Genomic DNA, 24,012 nt, shown 5'->3' with positions numbered 1-24,012 from the left:
GTACTGCTGTTTTGCGGTAGAATATCTGATGAATGGGTGGTACCTATCCAGACGAGCTTGCACAAAGCTCTACCACCAGTGAACGTACGTTTTTAGGCGTAACCTGGTATTTAAGCCCAAGATCACGGGATCTGCGGCTAGACTAACGAGGCAGTCGTTTGTTTAACTAACATACCCCCTAAATTTTTTTTTTAATAAGTATCTATTAGATCTTGGTAAATACAATTTATTCAAATTAATCGGAGAATGGCGGCCAGCTAATTGGACACAGTTTGAATTTTACGTCTACTTCCCTCAATATTAACAATTTATTAATTGAAGATTCAAAAATAATTTAATATAATTTGATTTGATTGATGAATAAATTAAGGATGCGTACTCTAATGCATGTAATCTAAAATTTTGTTATCAGGTGCTTAAATATTCTGCTTCTTCAAGAGTCCAATGTGGACGGGCTGATGATATCTATGTTTGCCACATCAGGATTAAATAACAGAAACTAATATTTAGCTGTTATTCATTAAACAACAAACCAATTCATAGATTCTTTACTATGTATAATTATATATATAGTAGATGTTATAGATAGACAGTTATGATTATAAATATAAGGATTATTTCATAATCACAAAGGTATTTTCATTTATATAAAATTAGGTAGTAAAAATATTAATTTAAAATTATGAACAATTCGTAACATCCACTATGCTTAAACAATCCCCCGCTTACTGAAAAATAAATCCCGCTGCAACAAAACATAGCTCACGATGTTTTTTTTTATTTCAGATCCAAAGACAATAGACGGTTTACATGCACCGAAGAATTCAGTCGCCGCCTCGACAAGAAACAACGAACAAAACTCAAATTTCACTATGCACAGTCAGCCACGTCACACGCTATAAATTTCTGCCCCATTGTGCTTCACACAAAGTACAACGAGAACCACAAACCTGTACATATATACGCGGCCGTGTGTACTAGCTTGCAGTCCGAAATTAAACATTCATTTTTATTATGCTTCCTGAAAACGGGGTCGAACTTTCGGCTTTTATTTTACACTGTTATTTTATTATTAATATAAAACTATCCTACGGCCATTAAGTTAAAAAATACAACACGGTACTCCATATTAACTTGAAATTAAAAAGTGCAACGAAGCTAATAATTGCTTTTATGAAAATGTCTTTGTAAGAAAAAACTTTGAATTACTTAATGGTTTGATTATATTAACGATAAAGGGGAATATAATCGGAATAGATACGGATTTCAGTAATATTATTTGACAAAACTTGCAAGTAAAATTTTGTATAAAAATTTTAAAATGTTTACATGAAAGGAAAATGTTTTTGAGTTTAAGCAACTTGGCTTTTTTCTCTTAGTTCGTTTATTAATATTTATATCAGTTTATGTACATATGTACGTCTATGGCTTCCTCACGATGTTTGTACATTTAAAATGAATTTTATTTGCCTTGAACTCGAGTATACACGAATTCTATCAACTAAGCTATCTCGAAAATATTACAATATACCAATGCAAGTATGCAGCTGTGTCCTCAAGCTACAATAACTTACATATTCAAAGTTATTGAGTACCTGACATAAAGTGACAATATATATCCTATTCCATTCGAAGGCCAAGTAACTATAAACTTACCTTAACTTACCATTTAAGGCGCCATATCATAGATTGTATAAAAATGCCCTACTGTCATTAAGTTAAAAAAGACAACACGGATATGGAGTACAAAAAGTTAATAACTTGAAATTAAAAAGTTCAACGAAGCTAATAATTGCTTTTATGAAAAAGTATTTTAAGGAAATCTTTAAATTGCTATTTGGTTTGATATATATAAAGTGGATAACTATGATCGGGATTGATTTTTTTGTTCCCCTTTTGTCAATATGGTATGGTATTGGTTTTATGCAAGCCCATCTGAGTAGGTACCACCCACTCATTAGATATTATACCGTCAAACAGCAATACTTATTGTTGTGTTCCGGTTTAAAGGATAAGAGAGCCAGTGCAAGCAGGCGCAAAAGATTTAACTTTTTAATTCCCGAAGTTGGTGGCATTAGCGATGTAACTCGTTAATACTTCTTACCGAGAAAAATGTTTATGGGTGGTGACCACTTACCATCATAGGGCCCATTCCGCTTTTAATATTATAAAATAAAAAAATAACATTATTTTATACATCTATCAATATAAACATCCCTCGATATTGATAGATATTTAATAATTTCTGTTCCCTTTTAATTATAGATCGATAAAAAATATTAGTACAAAATATAAAAAGTTTATAAACTATGTACGAACTCCGCTCAAGATCGCTTTACCGTATTTAAAGTTTAATTATTTCTCAACCCAATGGAATTCCTCGCTCGGATATATAAAACTCCATAAAACTCACTCTGCTGTTCAACAAGTTCGCGAAGACCCTTAGTATGATTAAAAATCGACGAGGCGTGTAATTTTACTCTTATGCTAAAGCAAACCAGTCGATTGATGATCTAACTTTATATTTATATTAAATAACATATAAACATACATATGCAAGTTAGTAATATTGAATATATTATTAGAAATCTATCAGCAATGTTAAAAGGATTAGGGCTGATTGGCCTGAAGCCCAATGTTATAAAAATAAATTAAGTAGCAGCCTTTAAGCGTTCTGCTAGACAAATGACCCCTCTTCTATTGAGGAGAAGGTTTGAAGCTTATTTTACCACGATGTTCCATTGTGCTTCCACCAACAAGTGGCAAAATTTCATCCGACACATTCAAGTTTCCTCGTGATGTTTTCCTATACAGCAGAGCACGTGATGAGATTCACACAATCTAAACACATAAAAAATTTGGTTGTGATTGCCCGGAATTGAATCCGTATCTTCGGTTAAAATTCAGGTGTCACTGAGCCATCTTGGCTTTGTGCCGTTTGTATTTGAAACACTTGGACTTTATAGCCTCCACGTGACAGGAGGGCTGTTTCACTGGCCCAAGGAATCGGAATTGCAATTCGGGGTAGTATCTGTTTATTTATTTATTTAGGATCACCAACATGACATGCAGTAATAATTACAAATTAAAACTTTACAAGCGAATAGGTCTAAGGGTAAATGTTGCCATACTTATAGGTAACCACGTCATGCAAAAATGACACTAAGCATCTATATTGCCAACATTCCACGCGGTCAAGATATGTGCAGCGGCTTATTTGATTTTTTATTATTTGTATATTTTTTAAGCTGTGTGTAATAGCTTATATTATTTTATAAAATAAACTTTTTAAGATAAATTTAGAAAGAGTATATTATGTCAATATCTATATATGAATACACAAAATCATATTTTATCTTCGTTATAAACAGACATCAATCATGCTCATCATATTTCGATGAAGTTTTATTACACGCATTCATTTTACTTTCGAAATGAGATCTTTGAACGTGTATCGTTGACATTACCAAAACATATATCGCTAAAGGATTATAAATATCGCGAGAGGAAAGAAATAAAAAAAACCTTTCAAGATACATCTTTATTCGAAATACACATCATGTTCCGAAATATAAAAGCCAAGTCATGTTGCTACTTAAAAACTTATATTTACATAACAATAAACATCCATCTATTGGCATATGAATACAAGAAATATAAGTCTTATTATATAACAATATAAGGCTTTTATTGTCTTGTCTTATAATCAATAAATATAAATGTATATAATATAAAACCTTACTAATAAACGTTGTGAAGGTAAAGAGTGATAGATCGATTTCACTCTTTCTGTCATCAGAAATTTGACATTTGAAAGAAGAAAACAAAGCAAGGTTTATTAATAAGACGGATCTTTTTATTGGTTTAGTAGTTTATAGGTTTATGATTCGATATATATTATATTGGTTTGATTAACAAACGATTCACTCAGTACTTCATTTTGGAGAGTGATTCAAGAAGAGCGACTTTGGCGGTGGCTCCTGCTTGAACTGGGTTTCCACCTTTAGCGACTACTCTCAAGAACTAGAATAAGGAAAGAATACATTTAAATTTCACAATAATAATGTAAATAGTGAGATGTTATAATATCTTTACAGATGTATTTTTTTGATGAGCCGGTTGGCGTGGTTGGTAGATCCTTGCCTTTTCTCGCCGAAGGTTGTGGGTTCGATTCCCACACAGGACAGACATTTGTGTGCATGAACATGTCTGTTTGTCCTGAGTCTGGGTGTAATTATCTATATAAGTGTGTATTTACAAAAGAAAAGTAGTATATGTAGTATATCAGTTGTCTAGTTTCCATAGCACAAGCTTTGTACAAGCTTAATTTGGGATCAGATGGCCGTGTGTGAAAAATGTCCCAGGATATTATTATTATATAATTTTTAGTACGTGAACGTGTGTCACTAAACTTCTCCTAACCGGCTTTATTGATGAATTTTTTTTACGTGGTTTAGTGAGTCCCTAGTTGGTTTAGATAGTTTAGTCCGTAGGTGATGCTGCGATCAAAATTTGCGATATAAAAACTCTTATTTCACCTGTAGCTAGATTGCTAATATTTTTACAACCATACGAATTAATAAATTAGCCTACGCAACGCTTTTTTATTATTATTTTTAATTAATTATTCGATTCGATGTCAAATAGATGTTTTACATTGATAATACTTTGCCGAAACTGTACAAAGTTTCAACATATTACTATGAACACACAAACATAGAATATTAACAACAGCGTTTACTTTTTAATACATGCATGTATATATAACAGTAACAGCCTGTTAATGTCCCACTGCTGGGCTAAGGCCTCCTCTCCCTTTTTGAGGAGAAGGTTTGGAGCTTATTCCACCACGCTGCTCCAATGCGGGTTGGTAGAATACACAAATTTCAATGAAATTAGCAGGTTTCCTCACGATGTTTTCCTCAAGCACGAGATGAATTATAAACACAAATTAAGCACATGAAAATTCAGTGGTGTTTGCCCGGGTTTGAACCTACGATCATCGGTTAAGATTCACGCGTTCTAACCACTAGGCCATCTCGGCTTTTTTGCCATGTATATATGTCGACGGTTAATTGTAAATAACAGTGCTGTTATAGTTATATATTATATATTATTATAATATTAGTGCTTGTTATGTTAGTAATATTCTGTAAGTACTTAATTCATATCTCGTGAAATGTGCTAAGCCGACTTACCGTGTTACGCTATTTTGACGCGTGTGTCCTTGAAATGCTATAATTATTATAATCAATGTCCCTTTCTGACATTTCATAATCGAAATCGACAGTTCTATTCTGTAAGAGCTTACTCGCAAAATGTGCTAAGCCGACTTACGGTGATACGCTATTTTGATACATGTGTCGTTTAAATGTTATAATAATTATTGTCAATGTCGTATATCACTTTCTGACATTTCATGAACGTGTTATGCGATTAGTTTTGAGTTTGTTCTTACACAATACTCCAGCGTTAGTTTGTCATAAATCTCATGAGATCCTAAACTGACTTGTGAATTGAAATGCTCTGTTCATAAATTTCGTCAGCTTAGAATCTCACGAGATTTATTATAAACTAACGATGTCTGTGTTTATCTGATAGCAAGACCAAGACTACGTTTTGTTAGAGGAAACTATAGAATTTTCTTTTAATAAAGTTCCTTTTTAGTAAGTTTTATATGTTATATAAAATGTAACGTTTGTAGTTTATATTGCGCACTTTTGTTTTTTCAGAGGTGTTGGTACATATTCCAACACGCTAAAGCAGAATTGGTAATAACATATGTGTCAGAATTTCGTCCATCATGTTTTCCTTATAACCAAGCATGAGATGAAAAAACGCAAACGCACATGAAAAATCAACGGTTCTTTCTTGGGTTTTTAACTTCGATCATAATTTAAGGATTTCATCATTCAAATCGGTTTAATATTTATAAAGTTTAATCATAATAATATAACAGACGTAGTTACTTCCTCAATGTGTTTAACGGTCTAAGATTTATATTTATATTCCTGTATAGGTTTTTAATATTTTATTATTTATTTGATCGCTGGTACAAGAAATACCTTGTCTGCATTGTAAGTATGAATAAATTCTCCCTTTATTTGTTCTTGGACATAATTACCTATTCTGTAAATGAGCTAAATCCTGCTTTGTAATTTATGTATTTTAGCAAAATACGCGCAAAATATGTTATACACATATCGGAAAATAATAATAATGTCCTCCAGATCGATTTCGGCCACGGTGGCCAATCTCAAGAGAGATTAGCCAATTGCGCAGGAGATATTATAGCGCACAGGTGTGTGCGCAAACACAGGTGCACTCTCTATTCCCTAACTCTCATCTCTCATCAACTCTCACGACCGGAAAGAGTTCAGGCGCAGGACCAACGGCTTTACGTGCTTTCCGAGGCACGGGAGTGTCCACACTTCCAACTTCCAGATTCCGGGCTGCTACTGAGAATTTTCTGACAGAAAACCCAATAACTTTTTATTGGCCCGACCTGGGAATTGAACCCAGGACCTCCGCGTCTGGGGCTTTACATCACGCCACTAGACCACCGAGGCAGTCATATCGGAAAATATTGGGCATTCGTCAATGTTAGAGCAGAAGTTCATCAGATATTCTACCGCCAAACAACAGTACTTGGTATTGTTGTGTTCCAGTTTGAAGGGTGAGTTAACCAGGGTAATTATAGGCACAAGGAACATAACATTTTAGTTCCCAAGGTTGATTGGCGATGTAAGCGATGGTTAACATTTCTTACAATGCCAATGTCTATGGGCGTTGGTGACCATTTACCATCAAGTGGCCCATTTGCTCGTTCGCCTACCTATTCTATAATTAAAAAAAATTATGTTTAGTCGTATAATGTTGCTATTTTTAATAACGAATTTACCGCTTTTTATGTAACGTTATTCATTACTTACCGCAATATACGAGTATATATACGTTGTAAAAGATAGTTCAGTTCCTATGTTTTATTATGTAAAGACTTACGACCTTTTGCAATAACAGTAACGTAATGATTCCTATTATAGAGGATCGTTTAATAAGACAAGTTACTTGTGCAAGTGGTGCGAGCGCGTTTTGTATGATCTGGATAACTGGGGCGGTGGAGGAGGCGGTGACAGCAGCGGCCAGGTTGTTGCTGCGGATGTTCAACGCGTTGTACAGACGCTTGGAGGCACAGTACTCCTCATTCACGAGGCTGGAAGATAAAATATAATAAAAACCAATTATACAAATTAGTGTTCTAATAATTTAAAAACATTTGAAACTCATATGAACATTATCAATAGCCGAAAATCATTACGAAATGATTAAATACCTAAGCATTTTTTTAAACTAATTAAAAAATTCTTACAAACTTTTTTATTACGTGAACGGTGTTAACAACGGATAATATAAAATTATTTTAAAGAAAATTTATATATTTACCGTTATTGTTTTGTTTTTAATAAACTTATTCAACGTAAGTATATGATATTGCTTTATTTTATTTATGTCGTTTAAAATTTGTTACCAAAAAGCAAATATATTGCGTAACATATAAGAAGACCGTATTCTCCTGTTAAATTGCTCTGCGTAACGTCCGACTTCATTAAAAACTCCCTATCGACGTTTCAACGACAGACGTCATACAACGTAATACTTTTATTCAGGTAATCTGTGTTTTTTTAACCTAAAATTTAATAAAGAATTGCAAACAAATACCTTTTTTAAATATTATAATATAAAAAAACATTAAAAAATCTAAATTAATGAATAAAATAATGAAATATGCTGGTAATATAAAAGTACTTACTCGATTTGGTAAGCATTGGATTTGTCAAGGATAGCGTCCCAAGTTTCTTCAAATTGGTAGGATCTTCCACCACCCAGGCATTTCCCTCTTGGACCACTCTGTACATCCAAAAATAATAGTCTAAGTTAGCGTACATAATAAAAGGTAATTTTATATTTCAACAATAATATAAATAAGATTACTATTAAATGTTAAAATTATTACTTTTAAATTGAATATTGTCATTGAACAAATAACCCAATATCGAAAATATAAATCACTATTACGAAATGAAGTAAAAATTTGGTTATACAATTTAATAAATTTGCTGATGAATAAAACCAATTACGCGAATTTAAAAGCTTCACACAAATTCAAATCATTATTTAATAATAGCTACTTATTTTTACTATACTTATTTAATTAATTTGAACTACAAACATATTATCCGTTTTCCTATCAATTACCCATGTCTGGATTTGGTAAGAGTGTGAAAATACCGTTGAAAACAATAATAAACTATTTTCAATGCTCAGGTTAGACAAGTTGAGACAAAAGAGGTGATTAATGTTCTAGATAGAAATGATCGACATCCAACAACTGAAACGCAAGTCATACCGCATCATATTCTCTCGTTCTATTTTAACACATGACAATTTTTTTGAAATAGTTTGTTCATTTTCATAGAGATATCGCGTGTGTGAAATTTATTAATTAATTGAATACCAAAAATTAATATGTATTCTTTAAATTATTATTATTAAAACTTAAATTGTTTAAAAGAAACTCTTTCAAAAATCAAAAATAATCGTCCACGTCCAAAAATTAAACGAATTACGACAACACGTTATCGTTGTTTATTTATTATCAACGAATAAATTTGCGAACTTTTGGCAAGTTTTAGTAAGTAGTATTCAGACGACAGTTACGTCTATTAACATTTAATTAATAAACTGCAATTCACTTTCGCTTAAAACTGCAGACCCTATTAATGTCTCCTTGCAGTGTACATGCGTAATGTCAATCTTAAATATTAGGTATCTTGTACCTATTATCAAACTGGCTTAAATAGGTACAGAACCACACAGAACATATATTTGGCTGTAGTATAAAGATCTACATAGGTTGAAGATAAAACTGTTTACCGAGTAACGGACGCTGTTGGGGTTGACGACGAGCTGGACGATGGTGTCTACGTATCCAGCCACGCGTTGCACGTAGTTGACGAGTGCGGAGCGAAGACCGGCTCTGTTGCCAGTGCTGACGAAGTTCGCGTAGGCGTTTATGAGCTAAACATTAAGATAATTAAATAAATGTCCAACAAATTAAATGGTTTATCCAAAAAATATTGAAAATACAAATCTAATTTTTTGATAACTATGTCTATAGGAAATAAAAATAAGACACACATTCAAAATAGGATTTATATATTCACACATGACAATAAAAGTACTTACAGCAGCTGCCTCACAAGCATCACCAGGGACGCCGTTAGCGAGCTCACCGATTGTGCTAATAGTTTGGACAACAGCAGCTGCCTGGGAAGCAGAGTCGCGTCTGTTCGCCAGGTCATTGATGGATTGTATGAGCATTTGTGCGTAAAGAGGGGTATCGCCGCCATCGATGTAACCGAATGAACCGTCAGTGACGAAACTAATATAAAACGAGATTAGAAATGATTAGACACATTGATTAAATGAAATATTTAATTGAAAAATGGCAGACAGAATACTAAGAAATATTAAACATTCATCCCTAATTCACGCCGACCATGGACTCTAAGATAAAATATTTTCGCATATAATCACAGACGCAAGACATATTTCTATTTCATTAGATATTAGATTCAATATTATTTAATTGCAATTCTAAACCAATTCTATTTTTCTACCGAATAATTATTGATGAGTGATAAATCTCTCACATACCTGGGCTTGCATAAAACAATTAGTAAAGTAAGTGATGGCATTTCGACAAAACTGTAGTAGATTAAATGTGTATGGCTTTGTGCAAGCTCGTCTGGGTAGGTACCACCCACTCATCAGATATTCTACCGCAAAACAGCAGTAATTGTTATTGTTGTGTTCTGGTTTAAAGGGTAAGTGAGCCAGTGTAATTACAGGCACAAGGGACATAAAATCTTAGTTCCCAAGGTTGGTGGCGCATTAGCTATGTAAGCGATGGTTGAAATTTCTTACAATGCCAATGTCTAAGGGCGTTTGGTGACCACTTACCATCAGGTGGCCCATATTCTCGTCCGCCTTCCCATTCTATAAAAAGAAAAAAAGATGGATATGATATAATGTATAATATTAAATATTTATTTTACCTTGATACTAGATTGCCATTGTCAGGAACTGGAGCGATCTCGTTGAAATCTTTGAATTGGACGCCCACCACTGATGGTGCGGCGAATGCGCTCTACAACAATAAAAAATTATATTAGACAAGTTGATGCAAAAAATATACGAAGAAAAAGATAACCCAAATCCTACCCATGGTAAATCCATACGGTTAAGATTAACTTATGTTGAGATATTGCAATGATAATGATGATCAATAAAGGCCAGCCTACCCAAGATAAATTATTGCAATCCAATAGGACTGTAAATTTTACAACCACGATCTGAAGGACAAGCTTAAGACTAACGATTTTACGGGCTTTCCGAAGTGCGGGAGTGTAACATTGCCAATTTCCAAGCTCTAGACTGCAACTGATAATTTCTCGCCAGGAAAATCAAACAACCCAAGCCCTCGGGATCTACGATCTTATACTCTAGCCACTGCACTAACAAGGCAATACTAAATATCTGAGATATTGCAGTCAAGATGCTGCAAGATTAACATACCTATGTTATTAAATTATTTTAAAAGAATAACTACTCAGTTTCTTACCGGTTCTTCTCGGTAAAACCTAAACTCCGAACAAGTGAGATTTTACATTTAATATAATCCTATAATGGATTTGATAGATTTGTTACATAAATAAAGTATATTTTTATTAAATAACTATTTGGTATGAATTGAACGTTATCTTTTTTTCATAACACTCATGTTTTTTTTAGGATAATTTTCTCGAAAACGGTGCTTTGTTTTTTGGAACCTGATGGTTGTAGGGAAAACGTAAAAATACGCGTGGCGTGTTGTTGTTTTTGCGGTTGTTCGTTATATCACATTAGTAATCAGTTTGATATCATTTCTAAATTATGATAAACATTTCTACGTAAGATTATTTCAATCAGTAGTAGTCCTAAATTATAATAACGATGCTTAATTAATCCGCTTAACAAGGCACGTGGTTAAATCAGAATTCGAATACACAAAATGGCGGCTAACCACAAATAACCATTCTGAACAATTCTCTAACAAGAGTTCTATAGTCTGTTCTGTTGCAATTCGGAAATTCCCACGTGAATCGTATTTGTCGTTTGAAAACAGTTTTCATTTCTTGGTTGGGATTTTGGAAGTTACAGCGCAAATAAACTTTACGACATATCATCGCGTCAAGATTTGGAAATAAATTTGAGTATATTCATTTTGTTAAAAAAAAGTATTATCCAAAAATGGTTAATTAGCACTTGAAGATACCGCGAAGTTTATATTAAATTTTTAAACAAATCCCACTGCGTTTGAACACTATATTGAGATCAAAAGAAAGAAAAATTATATCTTTCACAGAATTTCTTTCAATTCAGCTTTGAATTCAAATAATAGTTTATTATCTATGAAATTGATTTTGAATATTGACTGAAGACCGATAACTTCTATTCTATTCCAAATTCACATAAAAGTAAAAAAACTCCTTTAAAGTGTTCTGAAGTCCCGTCCTCAGGACTTCTATTGTAGAGGTGCTTCCATTGAATTGGTATAAGTGCATCCACAATAGTGACTCCTACTAATTAAATACTAGTGTGGAAAGTTTTGAGAAAAAAATTATGTATTTTCATGTTTCAATCTTTTGTTTTCTACTTTTATTTCCAATATTTTTATTAGTAATACTATATATATCTCAACAATAAAGAGCCAAAAATATAAGACAAAAAGAGTTGAAAAAAGTAACTAAATGTTTTGCCTTTACCTTTATTAAAACGTGTTATTTTTAAGAACTCAAACTGGTATTTTTTATATTTTAATTGAAACTTTAATTGACATTAAAGAAAAATGTGTCTTAATATATGTATATTATTATTATACATTTCATTCGTTCATTTGTATTATTACTATAGGATTGGTTGACTATGTTTTTCATTTGAGAAATAGGCTGCTGCCTGCCTGATGGTTAATGATCACCATCTCCCATTGACATTAAAACTGTAAGAAATATTAATCATTCTTTACATTTTCAATGGAACCACCAACCTTGGAAACGAATATATAATTATACTGACTTACTCACCGTTCAAACCGGAACACAACAATACAAATCACTGCTGTTTAGCGGTAGAATGTGTGATGGGTGGGTGGTACCTACCAAGACGAGCTCTTACAAATCCCCCAAATAGACTAATAAGTTTATTTCCTGTTCGTCAAAATAGCAATAAATTGAATTCGGTGCTACGCCCACATGAATAAAGACTACTTTGATTTTTGAGTAATGTTTTCACTTATCTTTCCTATTTCACCGTCAAAAATTGGGGACAATATTCTGAATATTATAGTCGTAGTCGCAAATGTGAGCAGGATTTCGACATATTGCGGATAATACAAAGTACCTTTATAATGTTATTATTACATTAGGAATTTATTTAAATGATAAAATATTATATCGAATATATATTTGCGTATGTATGTATAACTAAATTATTTTCTATTAATTTTATTTATATTTCTTTCGCAGATCAACTGGCGTTCGTTCCTGCATTCTCTATGGTTGACTGGTAGAGAATGCATGTAGCATTAAGCCGGCCTTCTAAGCACTATATATGTATATATATAAAGAAAACGTAAATTAAATAACAAGAACGATTGTAAGTCTTTTAAGCTATAAGCAGATAGGTTATATTATAGTAGTAATTAAAGTGACTATACGGAGAATATAGTAGCTAAATATTAAGAGTAGAAATTGAGGAATATTATTCAAAACACAAACAAAATGGTAATGACTTAAATCTAAAAATAGGAAAAGGAAAAAAACCTCTTTAAAAGCTTTAAATTAAACACGTATCTTAATTATTAATAAAATTAATTTGAACACCTAATCGTAATCGATTCGATCGACAGTTACAATTCTGACGTCTTTGATTATTTTCATTCGAATTCCTATCAAAACTTTATATCTAAATGAATTATGGTGTCAAATAGAGATTAAAGATTCCCGAATTAGAGACATTAGTTGTATTTATGCTTGTCCTAGACATTCATTTCACATAGACACCCTATCACCTAAAGCGGCCGTCACTTCCACAGCGAGATTTCAATATACGAGTGAGATTCGTACAACATTGTCATGTTCAACATTCTCATGTAAATCCAACGTAAATTCGTATCGAGATTACTATATCTTCACTACCCGCTAATGGAATGCTCGGTGACATTAGCGTGTGCTTCAAAACCAATATTAAAAATTGGTTGGGTTCGATTTTGTTCGCACACACTATTTGGATTTTTCAATCTCGTGAACAATCTTAGTCTCGAACGTAACTTAAATAACCTTAAATAACCTTTATTAAAACGATTAATTATTCCACAGACTTCTTTGCTAATATTATAAATGCGAAAGTGAGTTTGTTTGTTTATTTGTTACGCTTTCAAGTCTTAACTACTCAACCGATTGTTATGATTTTTTTTCATTTACGTTGTCAGGGTTACAGCAAAGGACATAGGGTACCTAAAACTTGCTCCCCCCCTCCTTCTAACTAGAAAGCAAATAAAGACTAAGCTGACCAAAGAACATTCTCGTTTCTAATTACAAAAAAATCGAAGTTTAATATAAAATTTTAATGTAATGAATTTTCAAAAATCCATTCTTAAAACATTATTTTATGTATCAGTTATTACAATGTTTCATTTTAATGCTTCCGTTACTTTTGTATTTTAAACTCACTGTCAATATCACACGATATTTTTTACTTTGACAAGCAAAAAAAAAACAATAAATTTTGTGGCGTTTAACAATGATTGACATAAGGATAGTAATATAAAAAACTCACCTGAGCGACAAATAACACCAGTGCTACGGGCAACATTGTGCTGGTCATTGATAGACCAAACGGTATATACTATACACACAGTACCCTCGAATATACCTGTATTTATATCTACGGAATAAAACTAAAACAAAAAAAAAAAATTAACAACTGTTCAAATCGACCTCACATCGCAAATAAAGGATTAATTTTATTTTTTTCATGTAATCAAATTTAGCCTGAATCTTATGCATATTACTTTAATATTGAAATTTGTTTGGTAATTATTATTTGAATTAATCAATTGTATTGTAATATTACTGTTTTTCATGTATTTCAAACAAAAGCAGTAATTAAATCATTTGTTCGTCTGTTTGCTTAGGGGCAAGCGCGAATTGTCTGTTTTCAACAATAATGGTAAATTAAGACGTTTTCTTTTGTATAACGTCACAATCAGTAAACATATTGAAGGTGAAACTAAAGAGGGATTACACACTTATAATATAAAAACTTTTTTTCATATCGCATTAGAAAAAAAATTCAGATAAAAAGAGAAATTGACTTCTGAAACAATACACATTTTTTTAAATTAAAAATATACAAATAACAAACAACAATTACATGAATTACTTTAAATTAATAATTAATAACGAAAACAAACTCTATAAATGAATATTTAAAATATAAGAATGTATTGAATGAATGAATAATTAATGAATTTGATGATTCAAAGATGGCGGCTAACCATTGCGTCCAGAGACAAAAGCATGAATTTATTCATTAATACAACATTCTAAATATATTCCATATTAATCTTTTAATTTGTAAAACTCCGAGTGATTACGAAATCTACATATGACAATTAAAAAAAAACTATAAGAGTTTTGTTACAATCTACACAGCCTAAGCCGTAGGGAATAGTTTGCACAGGAATTAATTATTTATTTAATGTTAACGCGTTGAAAATTCATCCTATAACGGCCGAATACGTAATTTGAATGGTATCGATTTGATATTGAAATCCAAACCAACTATTTGAGACACCATTCAATTACTAATACAACTTTAGTAAATGGATAATTTTGGATTAAATTTTTTTTAAGTTAGAAATATCAGCGTTTACAAAAACTTTATCCCCAAAGTATAGTTAAAAGGGATGCTTTTAATATAAGTGAATTAATTTCCTTGTCGGTTCTCAGTAGAATCTACATTTCGAACTGGTTTTTAACCATGACGATTTGACGGTTAAGGGTGTCTACCTATTTTAAATAAAGTAAATGTATATTTTATTATGTAACTATGAACTTAAATGTAAGTAAATCATTTAATTTATTTAATTATTGTTTAAACCAATTTTTATTTTATGCACCTATCATTTTATACATATATTAATATAATTATTTTAATGTACAATTAGTGTGATCTGTATTTAATATTAATTACTTGTTAACAAATATCTTTGCGTGCCTATCATGGGCGAAATGTTTTAGATACTTATAAAGAAATCATTACATCTATAAATCTATGTTTCATGCAAATAAATGATTATTATTATTGTAATTAAACGACCCAAACTTCGCGCCAAAAAGTAACGCTTCTGTGACAGCGGGTTATTTTTTTATTTTATATATTACGCCACAAGAATTAATACCGTAACCGTACCGTACCAGCCTGTCTATGTCCCACTGCTGGGCTAAAGGCATCCTCTTCCTTTTTTGAAGAGAAGGTTTGCAGCTTATTCCACCACGCTGCTCCAGTGCGGGTTGGTGGAATACACATGTGGCAGAATTTCAGTGAAATTAGACATATGCAGGTTTCCTCATGATGTTTTCCTTCACCGTAAACCAAACATTCGGTGGAAATATTAAGAATATATTATAAATGTAGAGCTGATATAGCCTACTGATTAGAACTTCTGAGGAGAGCTCCACCGAGCCACGAGCGGAGACAGCACGCGAGGGTGACGTGTAATATCAACACGATCCCACAGCCTCTTCGATCCGCGCCTAGGACAGAAATTGCAGTTTAGTGGGTAAAAATCCCACATAACCCGCTGCGTGAAAAAAAAATATAATAATTGCGGGTTATAACTCAGGCAAGCACCGCTGTATTAAAAAGGACCTAGGATACCCATATATATACTACACCTGACCCCGTCCTCTCTTACACGTGTCGCGGGCGGAAACTATTTATATATTTTTCTTTCCCATTTCAATGTAAATAATAATTTCTATCTGTCCAATATTAATATATATTTTAATAAGATATATATATTAATATAATTCAATCGTAATTTCAGTTCAAATAAAGAATTTTCATTTGCTCAATTTAGTTAATTTTAATTACCTTTTAAGTTTTATTTAAATAATATGTATATATTTTAATTATAATTTCATTGATTAAATATTTAGTAAAATTGCTTTACTTGCAGCATTTAAATTAAATTGGGTATTAAATTAATCCTAACAAATATAATAAATTCTAGTTTATTCTAGTCTATTGCTTGTTACGCTGTTACATCTTAACTACGGAACTGATCAAAATGAAATTTACACACACATTGTCAGGCGTACAAAAAAGAATATAAGGTACTTAACACCTGACTCACTCCACCAAATTATTATCTCATCGAGGCAGTCATTGGACTTTTCTGAGTCCAATGACTGCGTATAAGTTCGAGATATTCGCAGATGCAGCTGAGAGAGTGTTGGCACTTCTTACCTCGGTAAGCGTGTAAAGAAGTTGATCCTGCAAGAAGAGTAAAACTCCTAGATAAATATTTGCATGGGCTTAATAATTTTCCAGTGACGTTGGATCAGTAAGGGAATAAAGATATGCTTAAAGATAACCAAACGCAACTATACCATCTGGGTAATCTTAAGTGAAGATTGCGGGCTCGAATCCAGCTGGCGACTTTGATCATTTATACATTTTATCCTAACTGGACTGGAAAATAAGAATATATTTGTTTTATGTTTATTTATTTATGTTTTTTACAAGGAAATACACATGTATTTTCTTGTAAAAAACTTTAATTAGGTATTTATTTATTAACATATACTTAAAAATCATTATTTTTTATTATGTCTATTTGTTATTAAAATGTTTATTATATGTAAAAAGAAAAAAATATATATAAGCAAGTATATGAAACGATCAGTCCGATTTTAATTAAACTTATGTTCATATTTTATAAAGAATATATTTTTCTTAATATTCCTATATAATATATTTATTTTTACTCATATTTATACCCACAAAGTTTATGTTAAATATTCAAACACGACACTTCATAAGGTCACGCCACACGTGACCTCATTCCTTAATGTGTTTGTTTTGACATCCATTACTTCTCACCCGCTGTCACGCCTCAGCAAAAATGTGCTTAAAAATTATAAAACTTTTTTTAGATATTTTAATATATTCTTAGCAAGTGTGTATTAACCTTATTGATTATTTTGCATTATAAAAATAAGTAAAAATACAGCTTGTGTAATAATAATTATTTCGCAAAATTATCACTATAACCGACTTCGAAAAAAGGGAGGTTGCATGTTATTTTTTTGTATATATGTTCATTAATAACTCAGAAACGGTTAGACCGATTTCTATGATTTAATAAGCATATTTATTGAAAAATAAACACAGGAGTTTGTTGAAAATCTCCTAAAATTTTGTTATATTTTAAAGCATAGTATTTCACGATTTTAATTAATAGTAAATAGATATCAATGAATTTGTGATTTTGCTTAATACACTACATTTGTTATATACACTACTATTTTATGTTATGTAATGTTAATTTTGTACCCAATGGGATCCATCCATGTATATGCTACAAAAGAGTAAGTGATCAGAAAATTAAAACTTCTTTTTTTTAATTCATAAATAAATCGAAAATGGTCTACGTGCCAAGAATAGGTCAGGAAGACACCATCATTAAATATTACTAATGATAAAATGAAAAATATTTTTTTTATTTATTACTAATGGTTATAGAGCCCAAGTGTGTGCAAACACTGATGCCATTTGTATTCCCTCACTCTCATAATCCGATGGGATGGCAATCCGACACGACCGGAAAGAATTCAGGCGCAAGATCAACGCTTTAGGCTTTACGTGCTTTCCGAGGCACGAGAGTGTATATTATGTTTTGAACATTGTATGCATGGTACCTTCAAATATTAAAATACCTAAAGTTATCGTAAAAGAAAATTTATAGCATATTAATCGCGTGTGACGCAATTAAAGGTTAACCGTCCATTTTTCTTACACGTGTTTTTTATAAATTCAATACGTGAACATAAAACGAAGGCATCGAAGCAATAACCTTAAATAAAAAGGTTATATTTGACAAAAATAACAATAACTCCGAAACAATAGAGCTCTTGTTTTGAAACGAAACAATTTCACGGAGATTCTTGATCCCGAGATTTATGAAACATTTGTAGGCGACGGTTTCGCTCGCTCAGTAAAGGCAAATATGGCGTAAGGGTACGACGCTGATATCGACGCAGCGGGCTAAGTGGCAGCGACTTAAGAAGCAGAAGTGTTTGAAATATATATCGTAATTAAAATTGTATTAACTGACGGCGTGTTAAGTAATGTAGATATAGAGAAGTAGAAGAAGAAATATACATATAAATAATAAATACATATAAGTGCCCTTACCATGGAAATTTAATTTTATATACAATTTTATTTGTGTGATTTATAAACTGTGATAAACAAAAATATTATGATGCTGTAATCGATATATATTTAAATCAAACAAAGCCCTGTTTGATCAATGATTATAGTTCGCGATGAAATAAATTGAAATCATTCATAATTAGATTTTAAAATTTAAGTGTTTTTTTATGAATATACATAGATACATTTCTTACAATGGTCAATATAGTCCATATACGAATGTTAGCATGTAATATTACTAGATTTGCGAGTGCTTAATTTAAAAGAAATTCATCTCGTCTTATTGACTTTAGTACATTAGCCACCATAAAATAGAAAAAAAAATGTGTAAATTCACTATTTATTATTCTATATACTTTCAAAATGCTCTTGAATTGTAATTATTCCTTGTGAACATATAGAATATAAATAAATGAGAATAAAATCGCTCCTCTCGTGAAACTATATCGTCCTAAGGTCCAACCCGCGGATAAAGCTTAAAGATAATCCAGTGTTTCTTGTGGGATAGTCTCCGTGACTGTAAACAGGGTGTTCACAAACAGAATATATGTTAAGGAGATAAAACTAGTTAATAAACATTTAAAATAAGAACTTTATAACAAAAACTATGAGCACGTTTAAAAAAAAAAGATATCTATTTAAATTATCAACAATATTCTGCTATTGACTGTCGAGTTTTCATTAACCGTTCAAGCCTCAGTTTGGCTTTTCACTTGTCTTAGGCAAACAGATTCGATTCGAAACGATTTCTACCATCTCTCTTACATCAATCTTTGATCACGTGACATAACAGCTTACGTCATTTCTATATATTGGTGTTTTTTAAAAACCGATACGTCAATCGATGTATCAATTGTCTAGGGGGGTTTCGCCGGCTACTTTTCTGAACCGATATGACATATCAACCTTCAAGAAAAGAGCGTACACATTCCTTAAAGGACGGCAACGCACCTGCAAGCCCTCGGATGTTACAGATGTGCATGGGCGGTGGTAATCATTTTCCATTAGGTGATTCTCCTGCGCGTTAGCCCTCTCTTATATAAATAAAAAAAAAAACGTTCCAACTCTCAGAAACAATAACAAAGTTTTTAAGATTTAAAATAGAAAACCATTTTTATATTGACACCTACCAATGTTTGACAAAAATGCGTGGATGGAATGATTGCTGGATCTCGTGCAGGAACTAAGTGTTTCTAATTGATAAAAAATTGTATTTTTGTAAAATAAAAGAGTAACTACTGAGTTTCTTGCCGGTTCTTCTAGGTAGAATCCACACTCCAATCCGGTGGAAGCGCTTGACGATTCATCAATACTTGTAAAAATCCAATTTGAATAAAAATATTTTGAGATATGTTTAGTGATTCTTACAATAACATCCCTGTTAAATAATTATATGTATTTTATTTTAAAGGATTAATAACATTGTAAGTTTGTTTCGTAAAAATAGGTTTCTCTTTTAAATCTTAACTTTTATAATAGTGTATCTGTGGGAATATTTCAGCACAACACGCTCCAATTGTCGAAGGAATTTCGAACTTAGCATACGTGTAAATTATTCAATTCAATACGTCAAATTTGATCACGTGACAATTCGAATATATAAGTCATTTCCATACATTTTGCGTCTACAAATGAATTCGACAACCGCTATGTGACTGCCGCAGGCCCGCAGGAGCTGTGTTTTTTGTCTAAGGATGTAGCTTGTATAAGTTTTGAACACTTTTTGTTTACGAGTGCCCTTTGAATTTATTCTCCTTAGTATCTCAAAGGTTGACTCGATGAGATCTCTTACGGAGATAAGTCCGACCTTTGTACACTTTCATTTTTTTATATAAATAAGAATAACTGATATATAAAAACACAACCCACAATTCTGGAGATAGCACCTTTATTTGTGGTAGAGCTTTGTGCAAGCTCTTCTGGGTAGGTACCATCCACTCATCAGATATTATACCGCAAAACAGCAGTACTTGGTATTGTTGTGTTCCGGCTTGAAGGGTGCGTGAGCCCGCATAATTACAGGCACAAGGGACATAACATCGTAGTTCCCAATGTTGGTGAGGCATTGGTGATGTAAGCGATGGTTAACATTTCTTACAATGCCAAAGTCTATGGGCGTTGGTGACCGCTTGCCATCGGATGGCCCATATGATTGCCCGCTTACCTATTCTATAAAAAAAACCATGAAAATTTATGGTTTCCTTTTTCACAGTAGGTTAGAAATATAGAAGAATTTTTGAGAATTTAACCTCTTCAAAGGAAGTCCCTCATTTTTGAAGAAAGAGCTATTGTAATTAGTATTAGAAATTCTGAAACATGACGCGAACGTAGCCGCGGGTCAAGTGCTAGTTTTCTTATATAGTTAAGTTTACTGATTGTGTTATTGTTCGTGTAAATGAATCATTTATAATGTAAATTGTAATGCAATATATATACATGTAAAAGTAATTTATTATAAATTAAGAAATGAATTAAGATAGTTATAATATAAGAGGCGAATGCATGTAGCTTATTATTTCATACACCATATGTATTTATGTCCAGTTTCTCGAAATTTAAGATTATTATTATTACTATTTATTTACAATACAGATATTTAAAATAACAGCATTTTTTAAATATATTTATAATTATATAACACACATTTTTACGATTGAACTACCTTTTTTTTTATAGAATAGGAAGGCGGACGAGCATATGGGCCACCTGATGGTAAGTGGTCACCAAACGCCCTTAGACATTGGCATTGTAAGAAATGTTAACCATAGCTTACATCACCAATGCGCCACCAACTAATAAAATAATAAATAATATAAATAATAAGGGTACATTTAACGTTTATATATTAATATATATTAGTCATTGGTTTACCCGGCACGCGGCAATAAAGTCGCCAGTCGACATGTTTTTTTCCACTTTTGACAATCATTTATATTCCACTCAATTTAGATAAAAACCTTCCTTATGAATTTCTATATCTATTAATGAAAACCGTATGATAATTCCTTCGGGTTTTTGATGAGTTTATCGCGTTTAGACAGACGGCGGGTAAACTCTGTTTTATAATATATAGTGACGTATGTTCTTGGAACAAAAACCCGAGACAATTCCGATAATTGTATTTAACATTTCGCTTATAAACATAAAACCGTAATTAATGATTTGTGTCCAAAAGCAACAGCAATGTCTTAATTAACAACAAGAACATTAATTGCGAGATCTTTCACAATCACTCCAACGCAACTTCCAAAACTGATTTATTGCGTTTAAATAAATAATTTAGCTTCTAAGCCGAGAAAAGAATCACCCTGCGGGATAAGATAGGCGGGATCTTCTTATAAATTATTTATTAACTGCTCCCCGACACTTTTGTTGTTACGGGGCGCTTTGTTCGTGAATTTTATTCGTAAAAACGAACGAACAAAATGAGAAATATTTCTGAGAAGGGTAACCATTATCCATATTGTTTTGAGAGATTTATGTAATGTTATTTAAATACTTCTAAATATATACAGCCTTACTTACTTTGCTTAGCCACGATTTAGTCAAACACTGATTTATCTTTTTCTGTCAATATCGATTTGGGATTTGAAAGAATAATACACAGTATTGTATTCACACGCTAAATAACATTTATAAGTAATCCTGATAATTATTAAGCGATTTACGTACGTCTCCTTCATTGCTATGCATGTATTAAAGTTTAAATTAAAAACAATCTTGAAACTTACGAGCCGATGGTGAAATAACAACCCTTTAATACCACACTGCTAGTCAAAAGCTTTTATTATAAAGGAGAAGACTTGGACTTCATTCTACCACACTGCTCCTATCCGATACCTGCAAGTATTCTCGCGATACTTTCCTGTGCCGTTGAGCACGAGATTAATTATAATTTAAGCATATGAAAACTCACTGGTTGCTCTCAGAACTATCTTAGCTCAATAAAACTCATAAAATGACGATTCAAAAATAGTTGTAAAATACTACTTGAACTTAACAAATTTTACGTCGACATTTAAGTCAATTTGACAGATAAACGTTTAGAAACTTTAAGCTAGTTTTAACTAGATCTTCTACGGATCGAAATTGTTCATAAAACAGTTATTAATTTTATCTTCTATCTAAATACGAAGTGTTATACTTATTTAAATATTTTATAGGTTAAAAACTTTTATTTTATAAATGTGGGTAGTCAAAATTGTTCATACACCCCTTGAAATTTGTCCGCGATATTATTTAATAATGGTGCTTCTACAACTAAGGCGTTTTGTATGACGTTGATAACAGATGTTTGGACGGAGCTGGAGGTCTGAGATCTCACAAATAAAAGGGATATTAAATTCTCTTAAATTTCGCTTTATTGTTTGTTAGGAAATTCATTTCTTAGTAGAAAATATGAAGTAAATTAAAAACCTTATAGCTCATATATTTATGTCATTTTTCACCAAGGTCATCAACTCGTACTTTAAGTACAAATGCTTCTAGCTTTTAGCAGTAAATAAAATTTGATTTAACTTTCAAATAATATATTTCTTTGACATATTGTGTACCCTACACAAAGCTTCTCGGGAGCCAACTGTGTAGGAGTACCAATATTTCTATGAAATATGCTGGCGGTCTGGCAAATGAGCCCGCGAATGATATGATGATAATAAGTCAACGCAGCTCATATACATTATCACCGTAAGAAATATTAACTTTTTCTTACATCGCCATTGTTCCACCAACCTTGGGAACTGATATGTTATGTCTCTTGTACTTGCCCATGCTGATTTGATATTAATTAAACTGCAACACAAAAAAGATGGTTATTATAAGTTTAACGCGAGAATCTGTCCGTCTGTCTGTAGCATCGTAACTCCTAAATAGGTAAACCTATTAAGATTTGTTGTTTTTTTGTTAATGGTGTCTCCTGCAAGTGTTTTAGCCACGATTAATTAAACATTATTCACCTGTTTAAAGATCATCAGGTCTTTTCCAGTTATTGAATGGATATGAGCAACTTCTACTGGTCTGCTCAATAAGATAAATTATTATAATAACGTAGTCTCGCCAGGGTTGATGCTGCAGCATCATCAGGAATAATCAGGACAGCCAACTCCTCAACAACTTACAGCAAATATTTCTTATTTATTTCAACTGACGTCGTACTTAGATCACATTGGTCTCATATAATTGTTTAAAGAAATACATATATACTATTATGAGATTTTTTGGGCTTAAAACATGAATATAAAATATGTATATATAATATAAAAGTATCTGAATTAAAATATTGTACCAATCGTAGTCTGCGCAAAGTTGTATTATAGTTCAATTAAATTAAAATTGAAATCTTAACACATTAGTAGCGGTAGACCCGTGACGAAATACATTTTGTAATAAAAATACTAATGTAATATT

General features: G+C 31.9%; 1 protein-coding gene across 1 annotated transcript; it reads right to left on the bottom strand.

The window, feature by feature from the left end:
- Positions 1 to 3,920: 3,920 nt before the first annotated feature.
- LOC126776886 (fibroin light chain-like) lies at positions 3,921 to 13,974 on the bottom strand. The gene is made up of 7 exons (XM_050499745.1): positions 13,939 to 13,974; positions 10,119 to 10,210; positions 9,247 to 9,442; positions 8,935 to 9,078; positions 7,811 to 7,908; positions 7,069 to 7,213; positions 3,921 to 4,023 (listed from the first exon to the last, which is right to left on the bottom strand). The coding sequence occupies exons 1-7, from the start codon at positions 13,972 to 13,974 to the stop codon at positions 3,928 to 3,930; spliced, it is 807 nt and encodes a 268-aa protein (XP_050355702.1). The 3' UTR covers positions 3,921 to 3,927.
- Between the last annotated feature and the right edge of the window lie 10,038 nt (positions 13,975 to 24,012).

The sequence above is a fragment of the Nymphalis io genome, chromosome 21 (assembly GCF_905147045.1).
Source record: "Nymphalis io chromosome 21, ilAglIoxx1.1, whole genome shotgun sequence".
Lineage (NCBI taxonomy): Eukaryota > Metazoa > Arthropoda > Insecta > Lepidoptera > Nymphalidae > Nymphalis > Nymphalis io.
Note: the sequence above shows the minus strand (reverse complement) of the source record. Positions and strands in the feature narration are given on the sequence as shown.